A 26447-nucleotide genomic window follows, 5' to 3' on the forward strand; every position below is an offset into this window, starting at 1 on the left:
CACGTTAAGAAAATCAGTTTATTTTTATTACTTTGTGGCAATGATTTTCTAATATATACAATTAAATTCTAAACAAGCCACATAATTTAACCCATGAAGTTTTCTCTCCCTATACAAAGAAAAAGGACTTATCTTGAAAAAAGGCCAAGGAAGTACCATAAGGCTAAAGCTAAGTTGTATGTTGTACCGTTATTGCTCAACTGAGACAAACTAAGGGCTCTATGTGGGTTATTCCTGAGTAGGGGAATGGAAGCTAGGAGTGTAAATTTGGTATTTTCTTTTTACACTTGCATCATGACTGTGGAGAGGAAAAGCTGCCCCCTTATAAAGAAGGTTTCAGCCACCTAAACCAGTGGATCTTTCCCTAACATTCATGATTCTCCAGCAACACACAGACAGCAAGAACATCCACTTTAGGTGTCCTCTCTGCTTCTCAGTTCAACTCTTTGAGAGTACATTGTCCAGAGTAATTTGTACAGATCTGTCCCATTGTTTACTTGGAGGAGGTGAAAAAACAGAGAATGTGGAGGAGTTCAACTGGCCCCTCCGTCCCCACCCATAAATCTGGATCCCTACAAAGCTGCTGCAGAGAGAGTACAGAGCATTAAGAATATCCTGGTGCCAGTGCTTCCCCGTGTAATTCCTTTCCCTGCCTGATCAATGAGTTTTGGCTCCCCTCCACTTGAGGGGATGCAAGAACAGTGCCCTAAGAGAGCACGGCATGAAAGCTAACTAGGGAGATGCACTAGGGGACAGCATGTCTTTGCTCCAAATGAGCATCCTACAAGATCCTGCAATGAAGGCATGGGAGAGGAACACAAGCAAATTTAAAGCAGAGGTACATGGGAAAAAAAACAGGTAAACAGTAACTTTTCAAACCTCTATCAAAAACATGAGCGTGGGTAGGCCCTTCAACCTTGACCAAACTGTGGTGATATTGTAAGATTTCTAGAAATATTTTCAGACAATTAAAAGAACCTCTCTATTTCCTTTCTTTTATCTTCCATCTGATTATTATTGCCATATCTTTAATTCAAAGCTACATCAATGTGGTCTTCATCCAAACTTTGAACTGAATTCTGCAATAATATATCATAATTGGTCATGTGGGCCTTTGACATCCACTTACCATCATCTATGTAACTTTAGCTCTTCTAAAACATATAACTAATATACAAGTCTACAGGAGTGACAGAAAATTATGGCTGTGTAATTGAATTCTGTAAATCCACAGCTTAGGTAAAACCAAAGGATTTACACCTCTTGACTGGTAAACGTGTGTGTTTTTTTGTTCCTCCTTTTAATATTAAAGCACTGGTTTCTGCAGACTAAGGATATGCAAGTTAACCAACCGTCTCTCCAAGACAGACACATGGTACGCAGCTTTGATCAATGACGTTTCTTTAGAAGTGCAAAAGGAAAAACAGCTCATTATGCTGCTGGACAGGATGTAGTGACAGAATAATTGATTTCCCTCAACACTATCTAAAGGAGCGGGCAAAAGCACACACAAACAGCAACATAATGAAGCTTTTTGGGGGAGGGAGAGCAAAGAAACGAGGAACTCTGCACTCACAATACTTCTTGTTTGTCTATTTAGCATTAGACATGACACATTAAACACTATGTTTTCCAGATTTTCATAACATAGGTTAGTTTCTATTTATATCTATAAAGAATTCCCTGGGCTTCGACTCCCAGAATTTGGGAACCTCACTAGGAAAAATTTTTATAGTTCCTGGGAAAAGGGAGCATTCAATATTGCTTTGTTCCTCAGACCTCAACATGCATAAACCATGTCACATTTCTCATCCTTATGGATATATGTCTCTGATCTGAACTCACAGACACACAAAATATACTGAAGTAGGAGAGTACGGAGAGGAAGCTTGCTTTGGAATGTACACACTTCTATTTCCTTGTTATCATCTGTAGGCAGTAAATGACAATGTTCTATGTTCTGTTTGCCTCTGCAAACAGACCACAAAGGATATTTCCTCCACTTTAACTCTTGTGAAATCATCTCACTTCTCCTGAAGTGAAAAGTTAAACCGACTATAGAGTAAAACTTACGCTGACTATATATGTCAGCTTGCCAATTTGAGATCAGATGATTCTGACTCCATGATTCCTGTTACTTTCTGTAATATTCCTCTCCATTCCATATAAAACCACTCAGCATTTGAAATAGCTGAAAAAGCTTTTTCATCACAATATTCACCACTGTCTTGATTAACAAAGCAAAATCTTAAAATCTGTAATTTGAAGGGCTCCCCCTTCTGCTCTCTTGTGTTCAACCATTACATGATAAACATGCATGAACTACAATATCGTTAACTTTGTGTCATAAATAAGTTTGGATAGAATCTCAAGCCTTCCACTGAATCATCTCTGCAAAGATGGCCCATCTTTTCAGCTAGAAGCAGCCTGAAGAAAGAGAAAGAACTCTTGTAATATTTGGTAAGGGCAATATGATAATCAAGGAGTTATTAAAAATTATATTTACCTCTCTTTGGCTAAAAGAACAGACATCCCCACAAGCTTGGCAAACTCTTCAGCTGTAAGAGAACCCTTTCCAGATACCTATCAAAGAGAAAAGCATGGCATTAAAATAGTGTTGATCTTTTCCTTTCTATTACAGGATGAAAGAATTTTCTCCATTCTTTTAGTTCAGTCTCAGTTCAGAGGGTTAACTGTTACAAATTGGTAACAAATCCCTAGTGAAGACTACTGCTTTATCTGCATTTTTGTTTAAAAAAAAAAGCAATTTTTGTCCAATACACTATGTAGTGTTTCAGAAGTGTGCTAAGTATGAAAAAGGAAGCATGCAGAAAAGGACAGGAACTAGTCAAACAAATGAAACCGTGTGTCTCTTTTGTGTGTGTGTGTGTATGTGTACGTGTAAAGATAACTTGTGAGAAGTGGGTGGGAAAAAAAATTGCCCATAAATAGCAATATACTTGTGCAATCAATAGTTATACAGCACAGTCATACTTAGTCTTCCCTAAGTGATTTTGTCAACAATGAAGTTTGGAAAAGGAAATGAAAGGCACCAAAGTTGGAGGGTCTTCAGTTTAGAAGCTGAAGTCACCCAGGAGGAGGGTACGGAATTGTGGTTAATTAATTAAAAAAGGCCACTGTCCCAGTACTAACTTGTGAAAACCAGCATTCACTAGGTCTCAGGACTTTGGCAGGCCCAGGAGAAGCCATGTTTTCATGCAAATGAATTGTTCTTATATTTCTCCATTATTGCAGGTTCAAGCAGCCTTCCGACCCAGGCATACATGCCTTCTCCTGCAGCCCTCATAATTTGAGGGATTTATTCTGCATTATTCACTGCAATTTCTAATTATGTTGGAGTTATCCTATACAGAATCTCAGATTAAAGTAGGCCCTATACTCAGATGTGGTAAAGCTAAACCATTGAAACCTAGGGGTGAAACACAGAGCATACTGAGTAAACTGCACAATTTAATATGACCCATGGGTCGTAATAATTTTCCTTCCCAAGTCCCAAGTGACTTCAGCTTCTATGTTGATGACCCCTTTGATTCTCCTACCTCACCTGCCACTCAAACCATTCCACTCCCCTATTTCAATCCCCACACTGGCTTCCTCTCATCTTCCCTCAAAAACACAATCTTACTGTATCTGGGAGACTATACACAAGTGAGCTCTTAACTAATCTCCAATCTCATTTCTTCCTCCTTTCCCCCTTATCACTGTTTTTTCCACTCAAACCTCAGTCCTGTTCCCTTTGTAACCCACTCGTGTCTTCTTCAACGCCTATATCCCTGGAGCTTTCTTTTCTTGGAAGACACCCATCTTTCTTAATTCAAGTCCATTCCTTACAGCATATTTTTCTATGAAGCCTAGTGTTATGTCAAAAATCTGCACCACTTCATGATAAATCCACCTTCTCCACTGTGTGTCTGACCTTATTTATAATGTCCATGTGTCTGTTTAAAGCTGCCTGAGGAAGGGAATGTGTTTTTTTTACAATGCTGAGCACACTTGCTGAAGACAACAAATTAATACACCATCACCATAAAATTGACAAAAAAACAAAAGGAAAACCAATGAGTCTATTTTCTTGAAAGAAATGCAGAAAATTAACAAAAATGCATGAAATGTCCTAAAAGATAAATCAGAATTTAAATATTTCAATTTTAATAACAAAGGTGTTATTTGCGTTATAGCTATGGCATTTGTTTTGAGACCGTATTTGATGTTTTAAAGTATCCCTTTTAATGAAGGAACATTGTTCTGCACATATGGTTTTATATACATTATTCTGAGGAGTCCATTTCCAGTCTCAAGAGCAAAGGTGCATCTGCTAGCACTAAATGTTCTCATTTGACAGGACTTTTTGGAAACACCGATATGTAGCCTTCTCAGCTTGTGAAAATTAAGAGTGTGTGCTATGTTCTATAACATGCAAGGGAAACACAGCAGATGATGTGGCAGTAACAGCATTTCACGTATCAAAATGTATCACAGATATTAAGATCAGAAGGGACCATTATGATCATCTAGTCTGACCTCCTGCACAATGCAGGCCACAGAATCTCACCCACCCACTCCTGCGAAAAATCAGAACCAGTATCGGCTGACTATGTTGTGCAGGTTCTACTACCCCTTTTTAATGAATCAAGACTACCTCTACGCAGTACCCTCTAACACAGGTAGTCTCCTCAAAGTAACAAACTCAATGTAAAATATATATGGCACATACTATGTTCCGTTAACGTATAAATGCAAAAACAAGCCCACATTCTATACCTACATTTAATATCTGCTTTCAAATATACTTTCAATCAAACCACACAACGTCTGAAGCCCAATTTACTTACCGGTAGTTAATGTATGAGCCAACTACCATGACACCAAATAAACTCTTCCTACTATGCAAAAGATTTGAGGAAGGACTTTAAGGTAATGAAGTCTTACAAGAGCTCTAAGAGAGATTAATTCCTTGAGGAATGAACAGTGACCTAGAGCAGGTCTACATTACAGCGCTACATCGGTGCAGCACGTCTGGTGTAGACACACTCTGCCAATGGGAGAGCACTCTCCTGTTGGCATAATTACTCCACCTTGGTGAGAAGCGGAAGCTATATTAGTGTTAAAGCATCTCCTGCCAACATAGTGCCAGTGTGGACAGCACAAGACTTGCGCTGCCTGGCTGGGGGGGGGAGGGGGCAGGCTTTTTCACATCCCTAAGTGATGTAAGTTAGAGCAACTTAAGTGGTAGTGTAGACCTGCCCTAAGATTAATGTGTGTACAGCTCTCTAAAGATTAAAAATGCTATTTAAGTACAAAATATTGTTTTAGGATTTTGGAAGTGGAAAATTTTGTATTTCAAAAGCTCAAAAGGAAATCCTGTACCTCAAGTTTTACACCTAATGTGTCTAAGTTTTCCTAGCAGACAGATTACTGGAGGAAATGAAGTTCACATACTGTCTCTAAAGCAGAAGCCACCATTTCCTCTTCATTGTGGGACTGGAGCTCAATCACCATTACACCGCTGTCAAATAGACGAAGCCTAAAAATCAAAGGGAAAAAGACCAAAAAAACCCAAATCTGCAAATATCGACAACGGAAAAATGTGTGTATTTAGCAGTCTCTTAGTTTCACACATCTAAATGTGATAACATGTCAACGAATCCATTGTAATAACTAAAAGAAAAAAATTGGAAGAGCAAAACTGAACATAAAAATCAACTGCTGAATCTTCACAAACAAAAACAGAAGAATAATTAACTGAACAAGGTGAACAAATGTATTAACAATGCACCAAAGTGGCTTTATTTTCACATCCTGAAAATATACGTTTGGCAAATAAAACCCCGGCAACTTAAATTCAGCCACATTTGTATTTTTTAGTGATCACATAATTTAGTTTTGGATGAAACGGAAGTAAATTTTGTTCATGCTGAACAACAATGGTGCACATATGTATTTGTTAGTGTTATCAACTGCACCTGAAGAAAGACCATGTGAATCGATTTCTGTAGGTCACATCTGTGGAAAGGAAGGATGGTCCAGTAGGTAAGGTGCAACCATGGGACATAAGAAACCTGGGTTCAATTCCCTCCTCATTACCTGTGTGACCTTGGGCAAATAACTTAGCTTCTCAATGCCTCAGTTCCTCATTCCTAAATTGGGGGTAATCCTATCTCACAGGGGTGGTAGGAGGATAAAGACATATTAAAGAGTGATAGGTGCTCACAAAATACAGCAAGGGGGTCCTTTTAAGTTGGATCAATAGACAAGTGATGTTTATGAACGTAAAGGAAATTACATAGGAAACTGAATGAATACTGACCTCTTAGAAGATTAAGTAACACACAGAAATAGGTTCACATTTTACATTAAAATGGATTTTGGAAGGTAAGGCATTTCACAAACTGTGTCTGTATAAGAGAATCAAGGGTCCACAGTTGAAAATTTATTTAGAAATACACATGAAGGACTCTTACCTTAGGGGTAATTTCAGTGCCACTAGCATCTTACAAGCATTTACTAAATCTTCTGGAGAGAGCAACTATTTAAAAATAAGAACATATTTACTCACATTTTACACGTTAAATACACGGTATCACACACACACACAACAAAACAGACAACTATAGATGAAAAAAATAACAGAACAAGCAATGATGTAGTACACGATTGCATTTATGCCTTTCATCTCCCCCCCATGTCTTGCAGCCTTCTCTCACCCTCTTACTCCATTTTCTGCTCTCTTCCTATTCTTCCCTACAATACTCCTGTTCATGACTTGTCTCTTCAGGTAATTTATTTGATTACTGTCTCCCCCCCCCTCCCCCCCGCTTCTTTTATTATTTCTGTGTCTGTCCCTCATGTTACTTTCCCTGTGTGAGGAGGGACTCCCCCTTTTTGTATGTTTCATTTTCTTATGCTAGCTGTCATCCTCCTTTACTGGTATTACAGGAAAGGCACATCAGAATGACATACTATGGAAGACGGCCAAAGACTGAATATTAGCAGAAAGATGGAGAACAGTCCCCCCCAAAAGCTCCATTTTCCATTACAAGAACAGCAATACATCCATCATTTTAAGAAGCTGGACTGCATGTGGTGGACAGTTAAAGATTTGTTTGACATTTCTTTCTTTCAAGTTCCTTCTCAAGCAGATTTAGTCAAAGAATACCACAAAATCAGTCTCTTACCTCCAATCCCCGAGCTCGGTTTACCAGACAATATACCTCTGTAAGTGACATTATTCCCCCTCGTTCCTGTGGAAACATGAAGCCAATAAGTGAAATAGTATTAACCTAGAACACAGAGCACACTATTTTGCATATAATAAAACATTTGGATGGATGAAAGTTTTAATCACCACGTGACATGTTAAAGCAGAGAAGATAAACTATCAGCTTGATTTAAAAACATACACAGACAAGATCAATGATATCTAAATTATAAGTCAGTGTTCAAACTGTAATTTTCTTTAATAATTTCAAATTGCAGAATACCAATTATAAAATTCAAGAATTGTGGATTATTTGAAGGTTAAAATACACGTTAAAGTACATGGAATTTCATTATATTAAATCTTTTAACCAATTTATCAAGGTTCTGTTTTTCGAACGCACAGGGTTATAATGTAAGATAAAAAATCTAAGATAGTACAGTATGTGAGTTTCACATACATATTGAATGTGCATATCCTTTTTCAAATAGACAAGTTTCAGATAAATTAAAAACTGAAATTTTATTGAATTAAATAGAAAAATTGATAATAAAATCTCTATAGTAGCCTGTATTATAGCAGTGATATATATTAAGTTTACATTGAAACGGTTATTTTTAAGTTTCAGAGTTAACAATACATTGTTCTTAATGGAGCTGCTCATACTTTTGAGTCACGGAAGACAACTCTTAATTGGTTTATGCACTATTCATTTATTCAAAGTTAGTATTGCAACCATATAGATCAGAAACATATTTTTTAAAATAATAGCTTAGATTCAGCACAATTCTGTGGCAAGGGGTGAATTCTGTAGCCACAGTATTTTCAAGGCCCTGCGGCGGGGAAAAGACGACTACTAATTGAGACCTATGAAAGAACTATCACACAAACTCTGTTACGTGGAAGATGAGAAATCATTACTACAAATATAAATTCCCATAATTCCTTTTAGATATTTCTGCTGAGAAAGAGAATAAATGTTATTCAAAGGCAAAATGATGACTCCTCTAAAAGCTGAATTTAAGGTTGCATTATTGTAATCTTAGATCTTGAAAAGAGACACATTGTCAAGGTCCATGATACTGAAATGCACTGCATTAAAAACTCATCAACATGCACAAAAAGAGCATCTCAGGTGCTTTACCTCTAGTGGTGCCTGTAGTATTCCAGCTAGTTGTTTTGCCAGTTGCATATGGTAATGTGTGCCAGATCCATACGTTTCCCTGGTAACTGGGTTAGCTATACCCATGCTCAACAGATAAGATTTAAACCTGATAGTCTACATAAAAAAGAAAAGCAAGTTGTATCAGTTATTTCACAGTTCTATTTTTAAAAAAAAAACTTTTACACTTTTGTTTTTATAGTAGACTTCAACGAGTTTTGGGAGATTTGAAAATACACAATGCCAACTATTGGGCAGAATATAAATTTATCAAAATGCTCTACACAAGCTCTACACAAGTCTTCAGAAATTTGTAAGGGACACTGAAATCTCCAAAAGAAAAAACAGAAAATTGTCGTCTTCTCCTAGTTAATGGAGCGAGCATTTCGGACCCCTTTTAAAGCAAACTAAGTGGGGAAGAGACGTGCACATCCTGCAATCACTTCATACTAGTTATTTTTGAAACAAGGTCTCAGATGGACTGACTGTCTTCTCTTTCCACTGCTCAGATGTATTGTATAAAGAAAGCTTTTCATTAAATAAAAGTCAAGAAACAACGGGACATTAGTAAAATATTATTTATGTACATTATGAATATTATCACAATAGCTGTTTAAGTTTACACAGTGAAATGACAAAAAAGCATTCTGTGAAAATCTAGAAAGAAAGCATATTTACCTCATCTTCTGTGATGTCACCTTGTTTTTCTTTAATTTTGTTAGCTATTGACTTGGATAACTCCACCATTTCCTTAGCCTACCAAAACACACACAAATATGTCAGCTTTCAGCAGTGTATTCCGACATTTTGGTTAAAAGTTAGGAAATTGGTATAAATTTAGATAGATGTGCTGGTAAATGTCACATCCCATACCTTTTCCATTAACTTGCTGAGATCTTCAAAAGCCTAAAATGAAAAACTGACATTATAATATAGTCTGCCTAAAGAAATTAAATGATTTAATGAAGTAATTTTTCCAATGATCTTCCCAAACTCCAAGAATTCTGAATATTAGGGCACCTAATGCTTTAGACCAGCATGTTATCATTTCAAAGTGTTTACAGAGTTATAAATCCATGCTCTGGTTTACAAACAGGCATTTTTCCTTCCCAGAGAGCTTATAATTAAAATCAGACAAGACAAGGACAACAGAAAGTATACAGGAAAGTAAAACAATCCTTTGGTTTCCTGCATGGAAGACACATACTAATTTCTACTTAATACTGATTTACAAAATGTAAATAACAGAGCTCAGAGCTAAAGTACTGAGAGTTGAATTAAATTAAATTCATCAAGTTTACCCCTTCTTCCTAAAAACGTTAGGTGTATTTTTTTATTCACTCTCTCTCACACTCACACACACCCCCACTCCTAATTTTGGCCAGTGGAGAGCCCATAGTACAACTGTGGAAATGCTCATAGTGACATCACAATTCTGCTTTTATCAGTAGGCGTTGCTAAAATAGCAGGCAAGATCACAGTTCATTTGGAAATAACAAGGGAGATGGATTGCTAGGTTCATTTCACACCACTCTTAATTGAGAAAACATAAAGCTTTGAAAATTATTTGCAGGCAAAATTTACGCATCTAAATACTTGATTCTCAGAAGCAATTAGGTACGTAGACGTCTAACTGAACTAAATTCTGCTAACACAAAACAAGATCCCAATTAAGGCTTGTTTGAAATCAGGCTTATGAAATGCATTATTAAATAAAAGGCACCCTGTGATAAAATCTGTACTTGCTAGATCTGATAAAACCAGGGGGAAATTGAAATATTTCTATAAAGTATCAGATTTTTTACTACAATGAACTTTTATGGAACTTTTCTACAAAAACCATGTAAAAATTTGGATTTCCATCACAGGACGAATTATTTATTTTCAGGATTTTTAAAATACAAGTTACTTTAATAAAGGTGTGAAGTTCTCAAATATAAAATTGCTATATGGAGCACATAACACCAGATAAGCCTTTCATTTTTTTCATATTTTATTTAAAGAATAAAAAACAAACAAATGCTTTCAGTGTGTTAACAAGTAAGCAGATTTACAATTACCTCCCAGCAGCATAAAAATAATCATACACATGAAAAAAGTGAATTTAGCCTGTCAATATATCAATGCCACAGAAAGGCACTTTTACTGTCTCAAGGACAAACCCTCATCCCTCCTTCAAAATCCTCTCTAATAAATGGCTTTTGCGATATGTCCAGGTGGTCATTAATTTGGATTATTTTGGACCAAGTGTGTGTGTGTGAATGCATGTGGGGAGTCCCAGAACCCTACAACCATCAGCGTTAGATCCGTGAGGGCAGCACCTCCCTTTTATAAAGAGGGCAACTCAGCTAGAACACCACTACAGACCACAAATGTCTTTTCTTTTAAAAATATTTGTTGACTTACTTGCTAATTTGCCAAATTCAGTACATTCGTAATGTGTCTCCCAGGCACTAGCATGAATTAAGGAGCTTCTACGTATTGAATTTTAATATCAACAAACAAAAAATTTTTATATCCAGGCTTTTACTAGTTTAACTCCAATCTCAACAACATGCATGAAAACATCACCCATTAAAAAAAAAAAATCCTTGACTTAGCTAAATAAATAGCATGTTGTGTATAGTTCCTCCTCTGACCAATTCACTCAGGGCAGGCCTGGAAACAAAGGGGAATGTGCACACACCTAACAGGAACTTCCTCAGATAAACAAAAGGCTAAAGAACTGGATTCTTATCAGCGGCGAACAGCAGATGCAGGAAACCTTTTCGTGGAACCCAGGGCACCACTTTTGAAATTAAGTCATTTATAACATTTAAAGCTGGGGGAAGGCAGGATTTCACAAATCACGTTTTTCCTTTGCTCATACAACTCACACAAATGGATTTCTTTTACTCTCTGACAAAGTCAGTGAGGAAAAAATAACCAGACAATACCTTTTGAACTATATACACAAGTAACTTCATTCATTACCTTCTTCATAAATGGGGGGGGAGGGGGCAGACCAAACAACTAAAAGAAAAAACAAAACCCAACCACCCTTTAATGCTAGTAATAACTGGAAGATCACAGTAAAAGTGTTCACAAAGCAGGTACAAATTTCCTGTAAACTGGATCCGTGAGGTCTTTTTTTATTTTGCTGTGTTGTGATACAAACAGTTGCCATATGAATGAATTTGTTATAGTTAATTTATGAAGACTTCGTGATGTTTCAAATCCATCTCTATTACTGTGACAAAACCAGTATAATCTTTTCTTTGATGAATATTTGCAGTCTCGGGATGGCTCCATTAGATATAGAGCTAAAGCAGTGTTTCCCAACTACTGGTCTGTGGACCAGTGCCTGTCCCTGAGATCTCCCTGATACAGTTGAGGAAGGCAGCAAGCCAGCCCCTGTATCAAAAAGGTTGAGAAACACTGGTCAAAAGGCTTTTAAGGAGAGGAAAAGAATGAGGTGGACAGGGGAGGAATAAGCTTCTCTTGTACATGTAATATCTCAAATTCAACTATGGGACTGTTTGTGGGAAAAGCAGTTGTTTTCTCTTTGGAAAATATTTTTGCAGAAATTACTGTGACATCTGATTATTGAACACTTTGCCATGCATAATTATAAACAAATTAAAATTTAAAAATATGAATTTCTGTTAGATAAATTTACTGTATAATAATTATTTACATATATAAAACCTTTGAACAATACACCTGGTAAATGAATATCTAATCTTCATCTGATCCATAATTAGACCTGCTAAGACAATAGTCTTGTTGGACTGGTCCCTTTCTGTAGAAGGCTCTTTGTTCTGCTTCCCCCCCTGAAAGGCCATTGAACTTTGCCTTTCAACTGCATTGAAATCCATAAACATACAAAGCATTTGGCACCAATGAATGTGCCTCTTGAAATGGAGCATTTAAATGAAATATTCTTAAACACCTGGGATAAGCCAGTTAAAGACATAACTGTAAATTACACACGTGTAATCTTTTCAGAGTTTTAAAACTTTCTACTGATGAAACAGTACACGGCTACATCTAGAAGAAAGTCTGAAGGAATGCAGGTGGCTGACCTTGAAACTTGAGCAGTATTTACCTCAGAAATGTTTTTGTCAGTCTCTTTTCTCTTCTCTTCTAATTTCCTCTCAATACCTACAATTCCTACAGCCCTTATTCTTCCTGCCTGCAAAATAAAATAGTTTAAAGAAAAGAAAAGGAAGCAAATGTTAAGAGTTCTCTCACCCACCTCCCTATGAAAGAGCTTATATTTACAACACAGGAAAACGTCCCACAAAGAACTAAGTAAAATGTAATGATTGTTAATGATCTACAATACATCTAATTTCCTGAAAAACATTCCTTAAGTCAAGGTCATAGTTTATCTACAATAACTTTCTACAAATAAGAAAAATACACCGAATATAGATTTGCTGCAGAATACTACAGGAAAAACACGTTATTTAAATTGTTAGTATAATGATGTATAACACAGCATCTCATGTAGGATACAGAGACAGTAGAGATAAGCTGGGATGCGCAAACTGATGCTTCCCTAGTTTAACTGGAGCGAGCCTAGAGGTAGAGCATTTTCAGTGAGGATCCTGGATTTAGGAAGTTGTTCTCCCCATTGCTCCATCACAGTCTGAATAGGTTTCTCTGAGGGGAGATTTAGAAGGGTACGAGATTGGACATTCACCCCATTTATTGATAGTGCGTCATACAGATAATATGTGACACATACATGCAACATATGGGGTGACATCCTTTTACTAAATTGGAGAGTCATGTTAAATTTATCAGCCTCTTCCTGGCCTAGCCTCCAGATCTCTAACTCCACCCTCATTCTCCTAATCCTCCCTATTGATTTTGACACTCAATAGTACTTCCCATAAAATCTTGAAAAAAGAACAGGAGTACTTGTGGCACTCCTGTTCTTTTTGCACATACAGACTAACACAGCTGCTACTCTGAAACCTTAAAATCTTGCAAATCCTTGAGTTGCCATCCTCTCCTGGTTCTCTCACCATCTCTCTGCTCATTCTTTTAGATTCTCCAACTCTCTGTGTCCCAGAAGTCGCAGTCCTTGATCCCCTCCTCTTCTTGGTCTACACCTTTTCTTTAGGCGATCTCATCTGTGCACGTGGCTTCTACTACCACCTTTACATAGACTTGAGCAAATCTACCTTTCCATTCCTGACCTATTTCCATCCAATCCTGTATTTCAGCCAGTCTCAACAGCTTCTCATAGATGTCTCATGGGCAACTTAACATTGCCAAACTGAACTCTCTCTGTCCCCTCCTATTCTCTGTCACCATTGACAACAGCACCATCCTCCCTACTGTAACTCATTTATATGATGGCTGTATCCAAAATGTCACCAGCAGTTTCCAAATACAGATGATGATGATGATATTCCCAAAGAGTTTATGATCTCAAAATACAGAAATAGATGAAAGAAAGCAATCTTGAAGATATTCCCAATAATCAAAACTGTTCATTTAAATCATAGCTACTCACACATATGACACACACAGACTCCAAGCAACTATATTAAAGCAATGTAAAGAGTCTAGAACCCACAAAACCAAGAAAGTATAAAATTAAGGCTGAAACTCCATCCTTCATCTTCCTTGTGTGTCTCATATTGTAGAAGTTTCTACACAGAATATGATTATTTTACATCAGAATTTCAATACCTACACATTATTAGAAGACTACAAATGGCACATCAAACCAAACACCATACTCACTCATAAATTAGAATTTCCTCGCTTTTGTGCCATTCTGAGAATACCATTAACTCTATTTTGAATGTATTTAACTACGTAACCTAACGGCAGGTTCCCAATTGTGTCTGAGTTCTTCTCAGATACAGTGAGGACACCCAGCTGCTCAGACCCAGTACAAGGGGGAACTGCAAGAGAACAGCTCTAGTTTATGCCAGTGGAGAAGCAGCCATGGTGGAGTTCAACTCTGCCATGCCCCCTTTCTGACCTCAGAATGCCAGGGGTGGGGAGGAGCTGATGTGGGCGATGGCTATGCTGGCAGCACAAAATGGACACAATAGACTGGAGATCTGAACCTAAGCATTCAAATATGAAGAGAAGTCTAATATAAAGAAGAGAGTATCAAGAATGTAGTAAGTACCTGTGGACCCCTGTTAATTTGAACGGTCTGAAAAACAGGCATGTTCTCCCATCTCCTCTGTGTCATTTCTTCTGACAACCGCCTATAGAACTGCATATGTTTAAAAAAAAAAAAAAAAAGGCAATCCAAGTTTTGTAGAATATTTAACATCTCAGAGATCAACAAAATGAATTCCACTAAATATCAAATGCCATAACAACGTCACATTTATACTGGACTTTTCCTTTTTTTAGGATAAAAAAAAGTTACAGACCACGCAATCATATACATTTCAATGGTAGCTGTAACAATTGTGAGTTAAACATGCATGATTACATATCTCCATTCTAAACACATTCAGACAGTCATAACTTTCCAAAACTTTCACTTAAAGAGACTGAAATTTCCATCCTCAGTATCTGTCCAAAAGTGATAAAAAAAACTGAGCAATCCAGTTATTACTGATACCATTACCATGAGATTACGTTAATCCAGCCATGTGGATGGAATTGCAATGGAGCAATCCCATTCGTTTAGTTTGGGTTAATGCTAGTGGGTGGTGATGGTTTATTGATTGACAAGGCCTCCTACACACACAGTTCCACAGCAAATACTGCAAGATGAATAGTATCACTAATACAGGGAGAGCAGAAATATTTGTGACAAAACATTTAACCTATTTGGTTACACTGTATGTACACATACCTCAATCTGACCATGTTCTTTGAAAGAAAGTTTGATGTAGGAATATTTGCTGCTTTGGAATGGGCCAGGCTCTTTGTTTGAAGGAGCTGGATGAAGATGAACCACTATTTTGGCACTAAGGAAAGGTGTAGGGAGAGAAGAAGGAGGGGAGAAAAAGATATATCCCTAATTTATAAAATAATATTTCTTAATCGTGCGAGTCAGGTTTAAAAGCTTAATCTAGTTCTATATTAACTGATGGTTATTTTACATTCAGAACATTTCAGATAATCCTTCAGGATTTTAATAAAAGTCAAGTACATTAAACAACACATTAATAATAATATATTTTTATATTATATTATTTTATCGCTATACTAGAATTTTCATAATAAAAATACTGTAACCCCTAAAAATATAAAACCTCACTAATAATAAAACACATGTACAATCAACTCTCAGAAGATGATCTAGCATAAATATTAGAAGATTAAACAAAGATTCTTGAAAAAAAAATTGAACTACAAACTGTCAAGCTGTACTTTTGATTAAGGCTTCCCACCTGCAATATAACCCCAAAAGGCTCTACAGTGACTCACAGCTGCTGCCAAAACACACTACCTTTCTCATGGAAACAAAAAGGTCTCAATATTATGTTTAAACTATCTCACCATGTGTGCCAGCTGAAGATTTTGCATATGAACTCATCCAAAACCAACATCCTAGGCTAACGTATGCATGAAAGCAACATGGTCTAGAATGAAGCCCAACAGCAAAACAACTCATGAAAGAGCACGGTTTCAGCAAATATAATAGCCCCATCTCATTTCATCACAATAATTCTATTATTCTTGTCCAGCTTTAATAATATATCTATTTTGTTACCTCCTCTAGCACCAGATCTCGCAAGCCCCAGTGTATGGTTCTACCAAATGGGATAATTGTTTCAGCCTGTAGGCTGAAACAATTTGATCTGTTTATAACATCCAGGATACAGACATAAGCAGATGTAGACCAGGCACACTTCTTCATAAAAGCTTTATTTTTCCTTCGGTGTTAACGTCTCTCTTGTTGAACACATATCATACTGCTCTAATTATCTGTCAAGTGAGAGGGTCCCAGTTATTGGTCTTTCCTTCAGAATCAGGTTAGATGATGGTGTAAGTTACATCTGCTGAGAACTGAGCAGTATGCTCCTCTCCTGGGTTCCTACTCCCAACCAGCCTTGCAGAGCAAGAGACCTGGTCTGAGACCTAAATTTGAACACTAACCTATCACCATGGCACTGCTGATTAAGTGAGATAAACCCAATTATTCATTGCTACGAGCGGAAGACTGAATCACAAACTTAACCACTGATTACAGGGCAATTATTTAGCAAATCAAGTCACACACATACAATTTTTCATAACGACCCTCTCCCTCATTTGATCCTTGTATCTGAATCAGGACATCTGGGTTACATTCCTGGGCTCTACCAGACTTCTTGTGTGATTTTGAGCATGGCACATAACCTATGTGCCTAAGCTTCCAAAGTGAAAGACACACCTTACCTTTTTCCTATGCCAGCTGCCTGCTCTTCAATGAAGACAATCTGAGAAAGAGGGATAGCAATGCAGCATTCCTAGAATAAGCAACACAGAATAACAACTAGAAATTAAAAACTATTTTCTTGAATGGCTTGTAAAATAAATAAATAAATTTTCATACTCTTTTAATCACTAAAAAAGTCAACAGTGCTAATATTTGTAGGAGGTTCTCCCACAAGCCATTTCATATAGAAGATGACGCTGGTTGCAATAGAAAATTATCCTTACGTTACTATTTAAAAAGGACTTTAAACTGAAAACTAAAAAGTGAACATGAAGGTATAAATTGTTAGATAATCAGACAAGGAAGGGACTTAGGACTGACACAATGTCCTTAACTCAGCCACTGGATGTCTAGGCACTTTAGGTGGTGTACAAATTTATTATTATTTGTAAAGTGGTCAGAAAGAATTAGATGCTTCACATACAGGTAAGTCAAGGACCCCACTACAGAGATCTTAAACGCTGGCAAAGACAATGACAAAAGGTAACAATTGCTTCTTGTAGATATCCCATTTTTTAAGTTCCTAAGTCCAAAAACAGGTGAACTGACTCAAAGCATAAAGGTATCCTTGCAGGCTACGTAAGATGTTCTGCTAAAGAAGCAAAAGGAGGCGATACAGACAGACAGCTGGGTTAAGAGTGCAGTAGGTGTCTGAGATCACAGAATTTATTTGTATTTATTTTCTAATGCCCAACATTCTCATTGACACCAGTTTAGAACTACACACCTATGCATCAAACTAGGAAGAATTCAGTATTTTGGAAATCACAGCATTTTCCCGTACTGACCAAATACATATGGTACGTGACTGTACAGCAGCTATAAAACGGCTGCTGCTATTTGTCACAGTTTTGTTTTCACAGAAGATGCAATACCTAAAAATAATTATCGGTGGGGCTATTACAAAAGTAGCCTGACATTTCCCATTTTGAGACCCTGTTTTCTGATGCTTATAACTTTGCCAAACTTCAACCATTTGGGCTGAAGTTTCCTGTGCTGTCTCCCTCAGGTTGAATTACTTTGGAAAATTTCAGGCAAAACTGTTTGGCTGTTTCCTAGAGCAAGGATATGGAAAAAATACATTGTTTTGCCCATGTTAAAAAATTCTAGAACTTTTTCTTTAAACAGCTCTAGCACCCCTATCTTGTGGAGCAGGGACCTGAAATTTGGGTCGGAGATATTCTGTTTGCCATCCTTGTGAAAATCCACCCATACTTGGTCAAGTTACAAGCTTTTGAAAAAAATCGCAGTTTGCAGATGCTCAGTAGAGACTGGAAAAATAGTATGTGATCATATATTTAAAGACTATCATAATGCATACTCACAAGGGGGCCAAATTAAGATTGCACAGGCAACCTTAATTCTGGCATTCCTAACTGAGTGCTTGACTTTGTAGCCTTAATAATGTTCTTTTGACCTAGTTATTTTGTGGGCAATACCTGTATAAATTGTTCTTTTACAAGTAACATTACTTTGATACCATGTGAAAAAGAAACAGAGACAGGGCATGAACAGAACTCAGGACTTCATCAGGTCTGTTTAACTTCTGTTTCTTTTGTCAGCATTTTGACTAGTTTTAGGAAGATTTGCTGCTCCATCTCCCATTGTTCTCATGCTTTTTAAGGTGAGAAAAGGAAATGGGAAAGAAAATTATGGCATAAGACCCCATCCTTAGTAGTACGCTGCTCTCAGGGACATTTCAAGGCTGTGACCCAAAGCCCAGCAAACTTGTATGGTTTACAACAGAACTCTAGTCACAACTCCAAAATAAGACTTTTTTTTTTTTTTGGGTAGCCTCAGAATTTGTTGTTATCCTGTCTTCTAGGGCTTTGTTAAAGAAGATGCTTCCAGTGACAATGGGCTTTTGGGACAGGGATTTCCATCATAATGCTTGTTTGATTTTGATCTTTATGGGTTGTGGATTTTTACCTACTTGAACAATGGGGGATCAGTCTCAAGGATAAGTTTCTAGTACACATCCTCAGATTCTCTCTTGCTTTGTATGCTGAGGAAGAGGATAAATCTTAACAGCACTGAAAAAAGGCAGGGATGGGTGAGTATTGATAGTAGACAAGCGGAATGTGGCGGCACAAGCCACCTTATACTGTACCTAGTTTGTTTCCATTACAAATCACTATGGTTTAAGTGACAAAATATGGATTCTCTTCCAGCTCATGCATATTTAACACAATTGTTAACTAAGGCTCTATATATTATTTTGAGAACACCAACAAAAACTATGTTTAAGTCTTAGATGCAATCTACCAATTTTTTTCAGAAGATATCCATGTACAGAACGATGGTTTTCATAGCTAACCCAACTATTGGTATGTAAAAAGATATTCCTGGTCTGAAAAACAGACCTCAAATTAAGACAACATGGATGTATATTAGACTGTTTTCTTTGCCACCACCAATCTTAATACATTGGAAAAACAGGTCTCTGCCTTGAGGAACAGAATGGGACGTAGGGATCTAAAGGGTGAACCAGTCAGCATTAGGCTTACCATTAACCGGACCTTAACTGTTAACCCCTGTGGCCGGCTGGTGGCGCCAGGCCAAACGACCGGAGCAGCCCCGACCGCACCAGGCAGGCAGGCCAGCTGGACCCTGGCCACAGCTGCGCCGGGCAGGTGGGACGCCAACCCCATCCGCGAGCAGCAGGCCGAGCCGCCGGGATCCCAGCCCCAGCCGCCCTGCGCCAGCCCACCAGGGTAACCTCAGTTAACGGTTAAGCGGTTAAACAATATAATTTTAATCATTTAACCAGATAAATTTTTTAACTGATATTTACATCCCTACTAGGACGCTGCCCTTTATCAGATTGCATCTCTAGAGAAAGCATTCACGCACTTTAAAATAAATAGTACCAGGGAGATTTATGTGAAAACACACGGAAACCTCTCATGGGATTATAACTAGGGATCTACAATTGAAGTGTAACACTACCATGTTTGTAACACTACCATGTTTGTTGGAAGGACTTTCATATGCTGAAATTTAATCTCTAATTAGTATTCTGCCTTTATGTCATGTAGTTAGCTAGTGAACAGAAGCAGCAAATGGGAATTTTGCAAGAGAGTTCTCCAGGTGAAGGAGGAGAGACTACGGGAAAGTCTACACTTAAAATGCTGCATCAGCACAGCTGCTTTGCCACTTTAGTGCTTTAATAAAGACACTCTACCCCAATGGGAGAGAGTTCTCCTGTTGGCATAGTTAATCCATCTCCCCAAGAGGCAGGAGCTATGTCGATGGGAGATGCTCTCCCACCGACACAGTGCTGTCTACACCATGGCTGGGTCAGATAACTACGTTGCTTGGGATGTGGATTTTTCATACCTCTGTGCAACATAATTATACCAATATAAGTCTGTAGTGTAGACCAGACCTGTGTGACTGTTGGGGTGAATATGTTTGCTATGTGCTTGCTTGATTAAAGATTATTGTGTGGTCCACACTAGAAAATTCACATCCCTGAGTGACATAGTTATGCTGACCTAAGAAACTATGTAGACACTGTTAGATCGACAGAAGAATTCCAGCAACCTAGCTATGACCTCTAAGGTAGGTAGAATACCTCCACCAAACTGGAAAATCGCTCCCATCACTGTAGGTAGTGTCTACACTGAAGCACAACAGCAGCGCAACTGTGCTACTGTAGCATTTTAAGTGTAGGAAAGTCCTACAGTGTGGTCTGTTGTGGGACCTGTGTACTGAGCCAAGCGGCCTGCAAATCTAGGTTGAGAGCTCACTAGCAAGGCTCTAACCTGCTATGCTTTGATCCCTAATCCCTCAACAAGGGGGCGGGACTACCACAGGGAGAACAGGGGTTTAAAAAGCCAGCTCCGAAGTGACATGGGGAGTTTCATGAGGGAGTTTAGAGAGGGAGTGAAAGAGGCAGATACACTAAACTTAGGCCAATAACTTCCCTCCACAACAAAAAACAAAAGAAAACAAAAACCCCACGAGAGTAAAAATAATACAGGCACAAGTCTGGCGAGAGAGTGGGGGCTATCCAGTTAATTGCACTAAATGCAGCATCTACAATTACCTGCCTTGTAGGCAGGTGGTATATGTGTGCATTTGGTGCAAGCAACTCATGACCCTCAGAGAGACTATATAGGCTCTTGAGGCCAGAGTGGCTGAACTGCAGGAGCAAAGAGAGAGAGACAGGTACAGACAAGACTTTCAGAGACACTGGTCCCACCCCCAGTTTGACAGCCTCTGTGCTGTTAAGCAGGATGAGAGTCTCAGGGAAGGAGAACATTAAGCTGGAGCAGAGGGAAACAATCCCATAATTGGAACCCTCCTTCCAGATGATGTCATGGTATCCTCTCGCAAGGAGAATACTCCTCTTGGGGAGGGGACCCTCATTATTAGGGAGAGACAGGTAATAGTAACAGGGGATTTGATTATTAGAAATACAGATAATTGGGTTTGTGATAAATGGGAGAAGCCCATAGTGACTTGCTTGCTAGGTGTGGAGGTTGTGGATCTCAAGAATCATCCAGACAGACTTATGTGCAGTGCTGGGGAAGAGCCAGTGGTCTGATACATGGAGGTACCAGTGTCATAGGGAAAGGTAGGAGAAAGGTTCTGGAGGCCAAATTTAGGCTCCTAGGTAACAGATTGAAGTCCAGGACCTCCATGGTAGCATTCTCTGAAATGCTTCCAGTTCCACATGCAGGACTAGGAAGACAGGCAGAACAGCAGGTTGTCAATTCATGGATGAGACAATAGTATTGGGAAGGGTTTTATGTTTATTAGGAACTAAGGGACCTTTTGGGAAAGGAGGAGTCTAGACACCTAAACCAAAATGGAACTAGATTGTTGGCATGTAAAATTAAAAAGGTTGTAGAGGATTTTTTTAAACTAAGGGCTGAGGAGCACACAGTTGGAGCAGTGACATCCCTCAGCAATGAATTTAATAAAGGGGGAATCCTATATCCTAGTAAAGAGGATAGGAAAGAAGTTGGTAAAGTACGGACAGGAGCTAGTGAAGAACAGACAAACATAAAAAAGACATGAAGGCAAGCAACTGAATATTGACAAAATGCACAAGTTCTTCTGTATAAATGCTAGAAGTCTAAATACTAAGATAGATGAATTAGGAAGATATTGATATAATAGGCATCGAGGAAACTTGGTGGAATGGGGATAATCAATGGGATTCAATAATATCAGTGTAAAAAATATACAGGAACGAGAGTAAGTCACGTTGGTGGGTGAGTGGCACTATACGTGAAAGCAAGCATAGAGTCAAAGTAAAAACCTTAAATGAATCTAATGATACCACAGAATCTCTATGGCAGGAAATCCCATGCTTGAACAATAAGAGTATATCACCGACCACCTGACCAGGATGGTTATTGTGAAATGCTCAGGGAGAACACACAATAATAATGAGAAATTTCAACTATCCCCATACTAACTGGGTATATGGCACCTCAGAAAATGATACAGAGATAAAATTTCTAAAAATATTAAATGACTGCATCTTCGAGTAGCTTGTCCTGGAACCCACAAGGGAAGAGGATTTAGTCCTAAACTGGAATGCAGGATTTCGTCCAAGAGGTGAAGACAGCTGAACTGCTCAGCAATAGCGACCATAATGTAATTGAATTTAACATTCTTGTACGGGGAAAAATGCCAAAAAACCCAACTTCTAAAAGGGGAACTACACAAAAACGAGGAAGCTAGTCAAACAGAAATTAAAAGGAACAGTCACAAGAGGGAAATGCCAGCAACCAGCATGGAGACTATTTAAAAACACCATAACAGAGGCTCAAACTAAATGTACACAGCAAATCAATAAAACAGAAAGAGGACCAAAAAAAAACAAAAAAAAACGCCACCATGGCTAAACATCAGAGTAAAAAAGGTGTCCTTTAACAACTGGAAGTCAAATCCTAATGAGGAAAATAGAAAGGAGCATAAACTATGGCAACACAAGCGTAAAAGTATAATAAAGCAGGCCAAGAAAGAATTTGAAGAGCAACCAACTAAGGACACAAAAACCTCGCAATAAAAATGTTTTTTAAGTACATCAGAAGCAGGAAGCCTGCCAAATAATCAGTGGGGCCACTGGATGGTTGAGGTACTAAAGGAGCACTCAAGGAAGACAAGTCCATTGTGGAGAAGCTAAATTAATTCTTTGCATTGGTCTTCACACTGCAGAGATATGGGGGAGCTCCCCACACCTGAGCCATTCTTTTTAGATGACAAATCTGAGGAACTGTCCCAGATTGAGGTGTGAATAGATGAAGTTTTGAAACATATTGATATTTATGTTTAATTTATGTCACCAGGACCAGATGGTATTCACCCAAGAGTTCAATTTTTATTTGAATTCCTTAGAAAAACTACTAATTGTGATATGTAACCTATTGTTTAAATCAGCCTCTGTACTAGATGACTAAAGGGTAGCTAATGTAACACTGATTTTTGAAAAGGCTCCAGAGGTGCTCTTGACAATTACAGGCTGGCAAACCTAACTTGAGTACCAGGCAAATTGGTTGAAACCACAGTAAAGAACCAAATTATCAGACATACAGATAAACACAATACGTTTGAAGAGTCAGTATGGCTTTTGCAAAGGGAAATCATGCCTCACCAATCTATTAGAATTCGCTGAGGACATCAACAAGCATGTGGACAAAGGTGATCCAGTCGTATAATGTACCTGAACTTTCAGAAAGTCTTTGACAAGGTCTCTTACCAAAGGCTCTTAAGCAAAGTAAGGGAGCCACGGGCTAAGAGGGAAGGGCCTCTCATGGATCAATAACTGGTTAAAAGAAACAAACAAAGGTTAGGCATAACTGATCAGTTTTCATAATGGAGAGAGGTAAATAGTGGGGTCCCCCAATAATCTGTACTGGGACCTGTGCTATTTTACATATTCATAAGTGATCTGGAAAAGATAAACTTTGCAGACAATACAAAATTACTGAAGATAGTTAAGCTGACTGCAAAGAGTTACAAAAGGATCTCACTAAACTGGGTGACAAAATGGCAGATGATAATCAATGTTGATAAGTGCAAAGTAATGCATGTTGGAAAAAATAAACCCAGCTATACATACTAAATGATAGGGTCTAAATTAGCTGTTACCAGTCAAGAAATAGTTCTTAAGAGTCATTATGGACAGTTTCCTGAAAACATCTGCTCAATGTGCAGCAACAGTCAAAAAAAAATCCTAACAGAACGTTAGGAACCATTAGGAAAGGGATAGATAAGAAAAAATATCATAATAGCACTATATAAATCTATGATATGCCCATACCTTGAATTCTGCATGCAGTTTTGGTTGCCTCATCTCAAAAAAGATATATTAGAGTTGGAAAAGATGCAGAGAAGGGCAACAAAAATGATTAAGCTTCCATATCAGGAGAGATTAAAAAGATTCAGAGATGACTAAGGGGATATGATAGAGGTCTATAAAATCATGAATGGTATGGAGAAAGAGAGTAAAGAAGTGTTATTTAGTCCTTTACATAACAAAAGAACCAGGTGTCACCGGATGAAATTAACAGGCAACAGGTTTAAAACAAACATAAGGAAGTACTTGTTCACACAAGGCACAGTCAACCTGTGGAATGCCATGGGATGCTGTGAAGGCCAAAAGTATTACTACGTTCAAAAAAGCATTAAATAAGTTCATGGAGGATAAGCCATGGTTATTAACCATAATGGTCAGGGACGCAACCCCATGCTCCAGGTGTCCCTAACCGTCCTACTGCCAGAAGCTAGGATTGGATGACTCAAAATTGCCCTATTCTGTTCATTCCATCTGAAGCATCTGGCACTGGCCAATATTAAAGACAGGATACTGGGCTAAATGGACCATTGGTCTGACCCAGTATGGATGTTTTTATACGGGTTTTCTTTTTTTTTTTGTCTTTTCTGTGTGGTTTTTGGGTCTGTGTGAATGGTTGGGGGAAGAGGGAAAAAGGAATGAGTTACTCAGTGGGCTATGAACATGTTGATAAATTATCTTAAAATTTCCAACCCCAGTTGATCAGACTATATTACCTCTCCATGTTGTGAGCATAAGGCACTTACACAGTGAGGAAAAAGTTTAGTCACATAAAAATTAGTTCTTTCTCGCACAGTCGCATCATTAAAAGTTATTGGTTTATTACGGAATGTATAGTCAACCCACGTACAAAAAAGATGGGGTACTTACATGATTTTTCAGATCTCTCCAGATCAGTCGGTGTGTGCTAAGCAGCACTACCCCAGTATCAAACTTTACCTTGACCAAAAAAACCAGATACTAAGTTAACCACAAATTTAACAAACAAGCTGGGTAAACATTGATTTTTGAAGCATTATATGTTGTCATAATATAGCACCCTAATTAATCAAATATTTTGAGAACACCCTGTTTTTGCTGCTAACACAAGCCAGCCAAGCTGATGAAGCCACAAAAAGAATTATTACCGGCGGATAACACTGATATGGACAAGCTTCCTTTTCAGCTGTATAAACTTTCCCCCAGGAAACCCGGCAGGACCCTCCCTTCCCGATGGTACCAACGCCCGAGAACAGCAGGCCGTTTCTAACAAGGCGATTGGCGTTTCAGGTTTTGCCCCGCTGGGAGTGCAGACATGCAGCATGCTAGACAGAGGACGGACGTGGGGTCCCTTCCTGCCCTACACTGCTGTGATTAGGGAAAGGAGTTAAAAACTAAAGCAGCACGTTGGGTGTCCAGTGCGAACCCCGCCCTGACCCACCAGGCGGTTCCATTTCTTCTCGGCTAAAGGAAGAGGCTGTTTGTTCCTGGCCTACCACAAAGCAACCCTCGCATCAAAAACACCCGGCAGGACCTAGCTTCCTGCCGGTACCGCCAGCTCCATCCACCGGACACCGAGCCAGCTCCCGCCGCTGGGGGTGGGGGGGCAGCCCGGCCGGCAGAGAGAGAGGAGCACTGCGGCGGCCAGGGCTGGCTCAGGGCTCCGTGGCCGGGGCACTCAGCAGCGGGGGGCTCCTGGGCGGGGTGCCCCGGCTGCCCCTGCCCAGGGTACCGGTGGTGATCTCTGGGCCAGGGCGGGTGTTAGGCCCCGACCGCCGCTAGGCCCGAGCCGGGCGCTCCCTTTACCTTCTCCTCCCCGTCGTAAAGCCGCAGCCCGCGCTGCTGGATCACCAGGGTCTCGTTGATCTCCAGCAGGCCGCTGGCCCACGCGAACCGGTCCATGGCGGCGCCTCCGAGCGGCCGGCTCCCCGCCCCTCTCGTCCGGCTGCAGCTTCCTCCGGAGTCCCAACCCCGCGCGCTGCGCCCTCTGCTGCCCGCCGCCCGCCGGCCTCGGCCCCCGGGTGCGGGGTGACTGTGAGCGCCGCCCCCGGGAGCGCCGGGCAGCGGGGAGACCGCGGGAGGGATGGGCCCGGGAGCCAGGCCAGGCCCCGCAGCTGGACAGGCACTTCCCCCGGCGCTTGAGAGAGGCTGGGTGCCACAGTACCTCTGTGGGTCTGAATGTGCCCAGAACTCAGGCACTTGGGATCCAGAGTCCTGCCTCAATGTCTAGTCCCAGCTGTAGCTATTAAAGATTGGGCCAAACCAGCCACCCGGAGCCAGAATCTGATACCCCCTAAAGAAGTTCAGACCCAGATCCAAATTGTTCAGCTGGGCACATGCTCCATAAAGGGCTGAACCCGCTGGTGGAGCCCCCCCT

The 26447-nt window shown here is 39.3% G+C and overlaps 1 protein-coding gene across 2 annotated transcripts; it reads right to left on the minus strand.

Moving 5' to 3' along the window:
- Positions 1 to 26084, minus strand: VPS36 (vacuolar protein sorting 36 homolog). Of its 2 annotated transcripts, none has more exons than XM_075128237.1 (14): positions 25877 to 26084; positions 24962 to 25030; positions 16737 to 16807; positions 15205 to 15319; positions 14521 to 14610; positions 12469 to 12555; positions 9255 to 9287; positions 9060 to 9137; positions 8364 to 8498; positions 7197 to 7262; positions 6483 to 6547; positions 5461 to 5527; positions 2507 to 2583; positions 1 to 2427 (listed from the first exon to the last, which is right to left on the minus strand). In XM_075128237.1, the coding sequence occupies exons 1-14, from the start codon at positions 25970 to 25972 to the stop codon at positions 2334 to 2336; spliced, it is 1143 nt and encodes a 380-aa protein (XP_074984338.1). In that variant the 5' UTR covers positions 25973 to 26084; the 3' UTR covers positions 1 to 2333. The 2 variants fall into 2 exon arrangements, with proteins under 2 accessions (XP_074984338.1, XP_048704661.2); XM_048848704.2 differs by having other exon boundaries at positions 5461 to 5545; positions 25877 to 26081.
- Between the last annotated feature and the right edge of the window lie 363 nt (positions 26085 to 26447).

This window comes from Caretta caretta, chromosome 1, assembly GCF_965140235.1.
Source record: "Caretta caretta isolate rCarCar2 chromosome 1, rCarCar1.hap1, whole genome shotgun sequence".
Classification (NCBI taxonomy): Eukaryota; Metazoa; Chordata; order Testudines; family Cheloniidae; genus Caretta; species Caretta caretta.

Coding starts and splice junctions, on each gene's coding strand:
- VPS36 (XM_048848704.2), bottom strand. CDS start 25,972: ATGGACCGGTTCGCGTGGGCCAGCGGCCTGCTGGAGATCAACGAGACC. Junction 8,499..9,059: donor GTGACATCACAGAAGATGAG/GTAAATATGCTT, acceptor TTTTTTATGTAG/ACTATCAGGTTTAAATCTTA. Junction 5,546..6,482: donor GCACTGAAATTACCCCTAAG/GTAAGAGTCCTT, acceptor TTTGATTTTTAG/GCTTCGTCTATTTGACAGCG.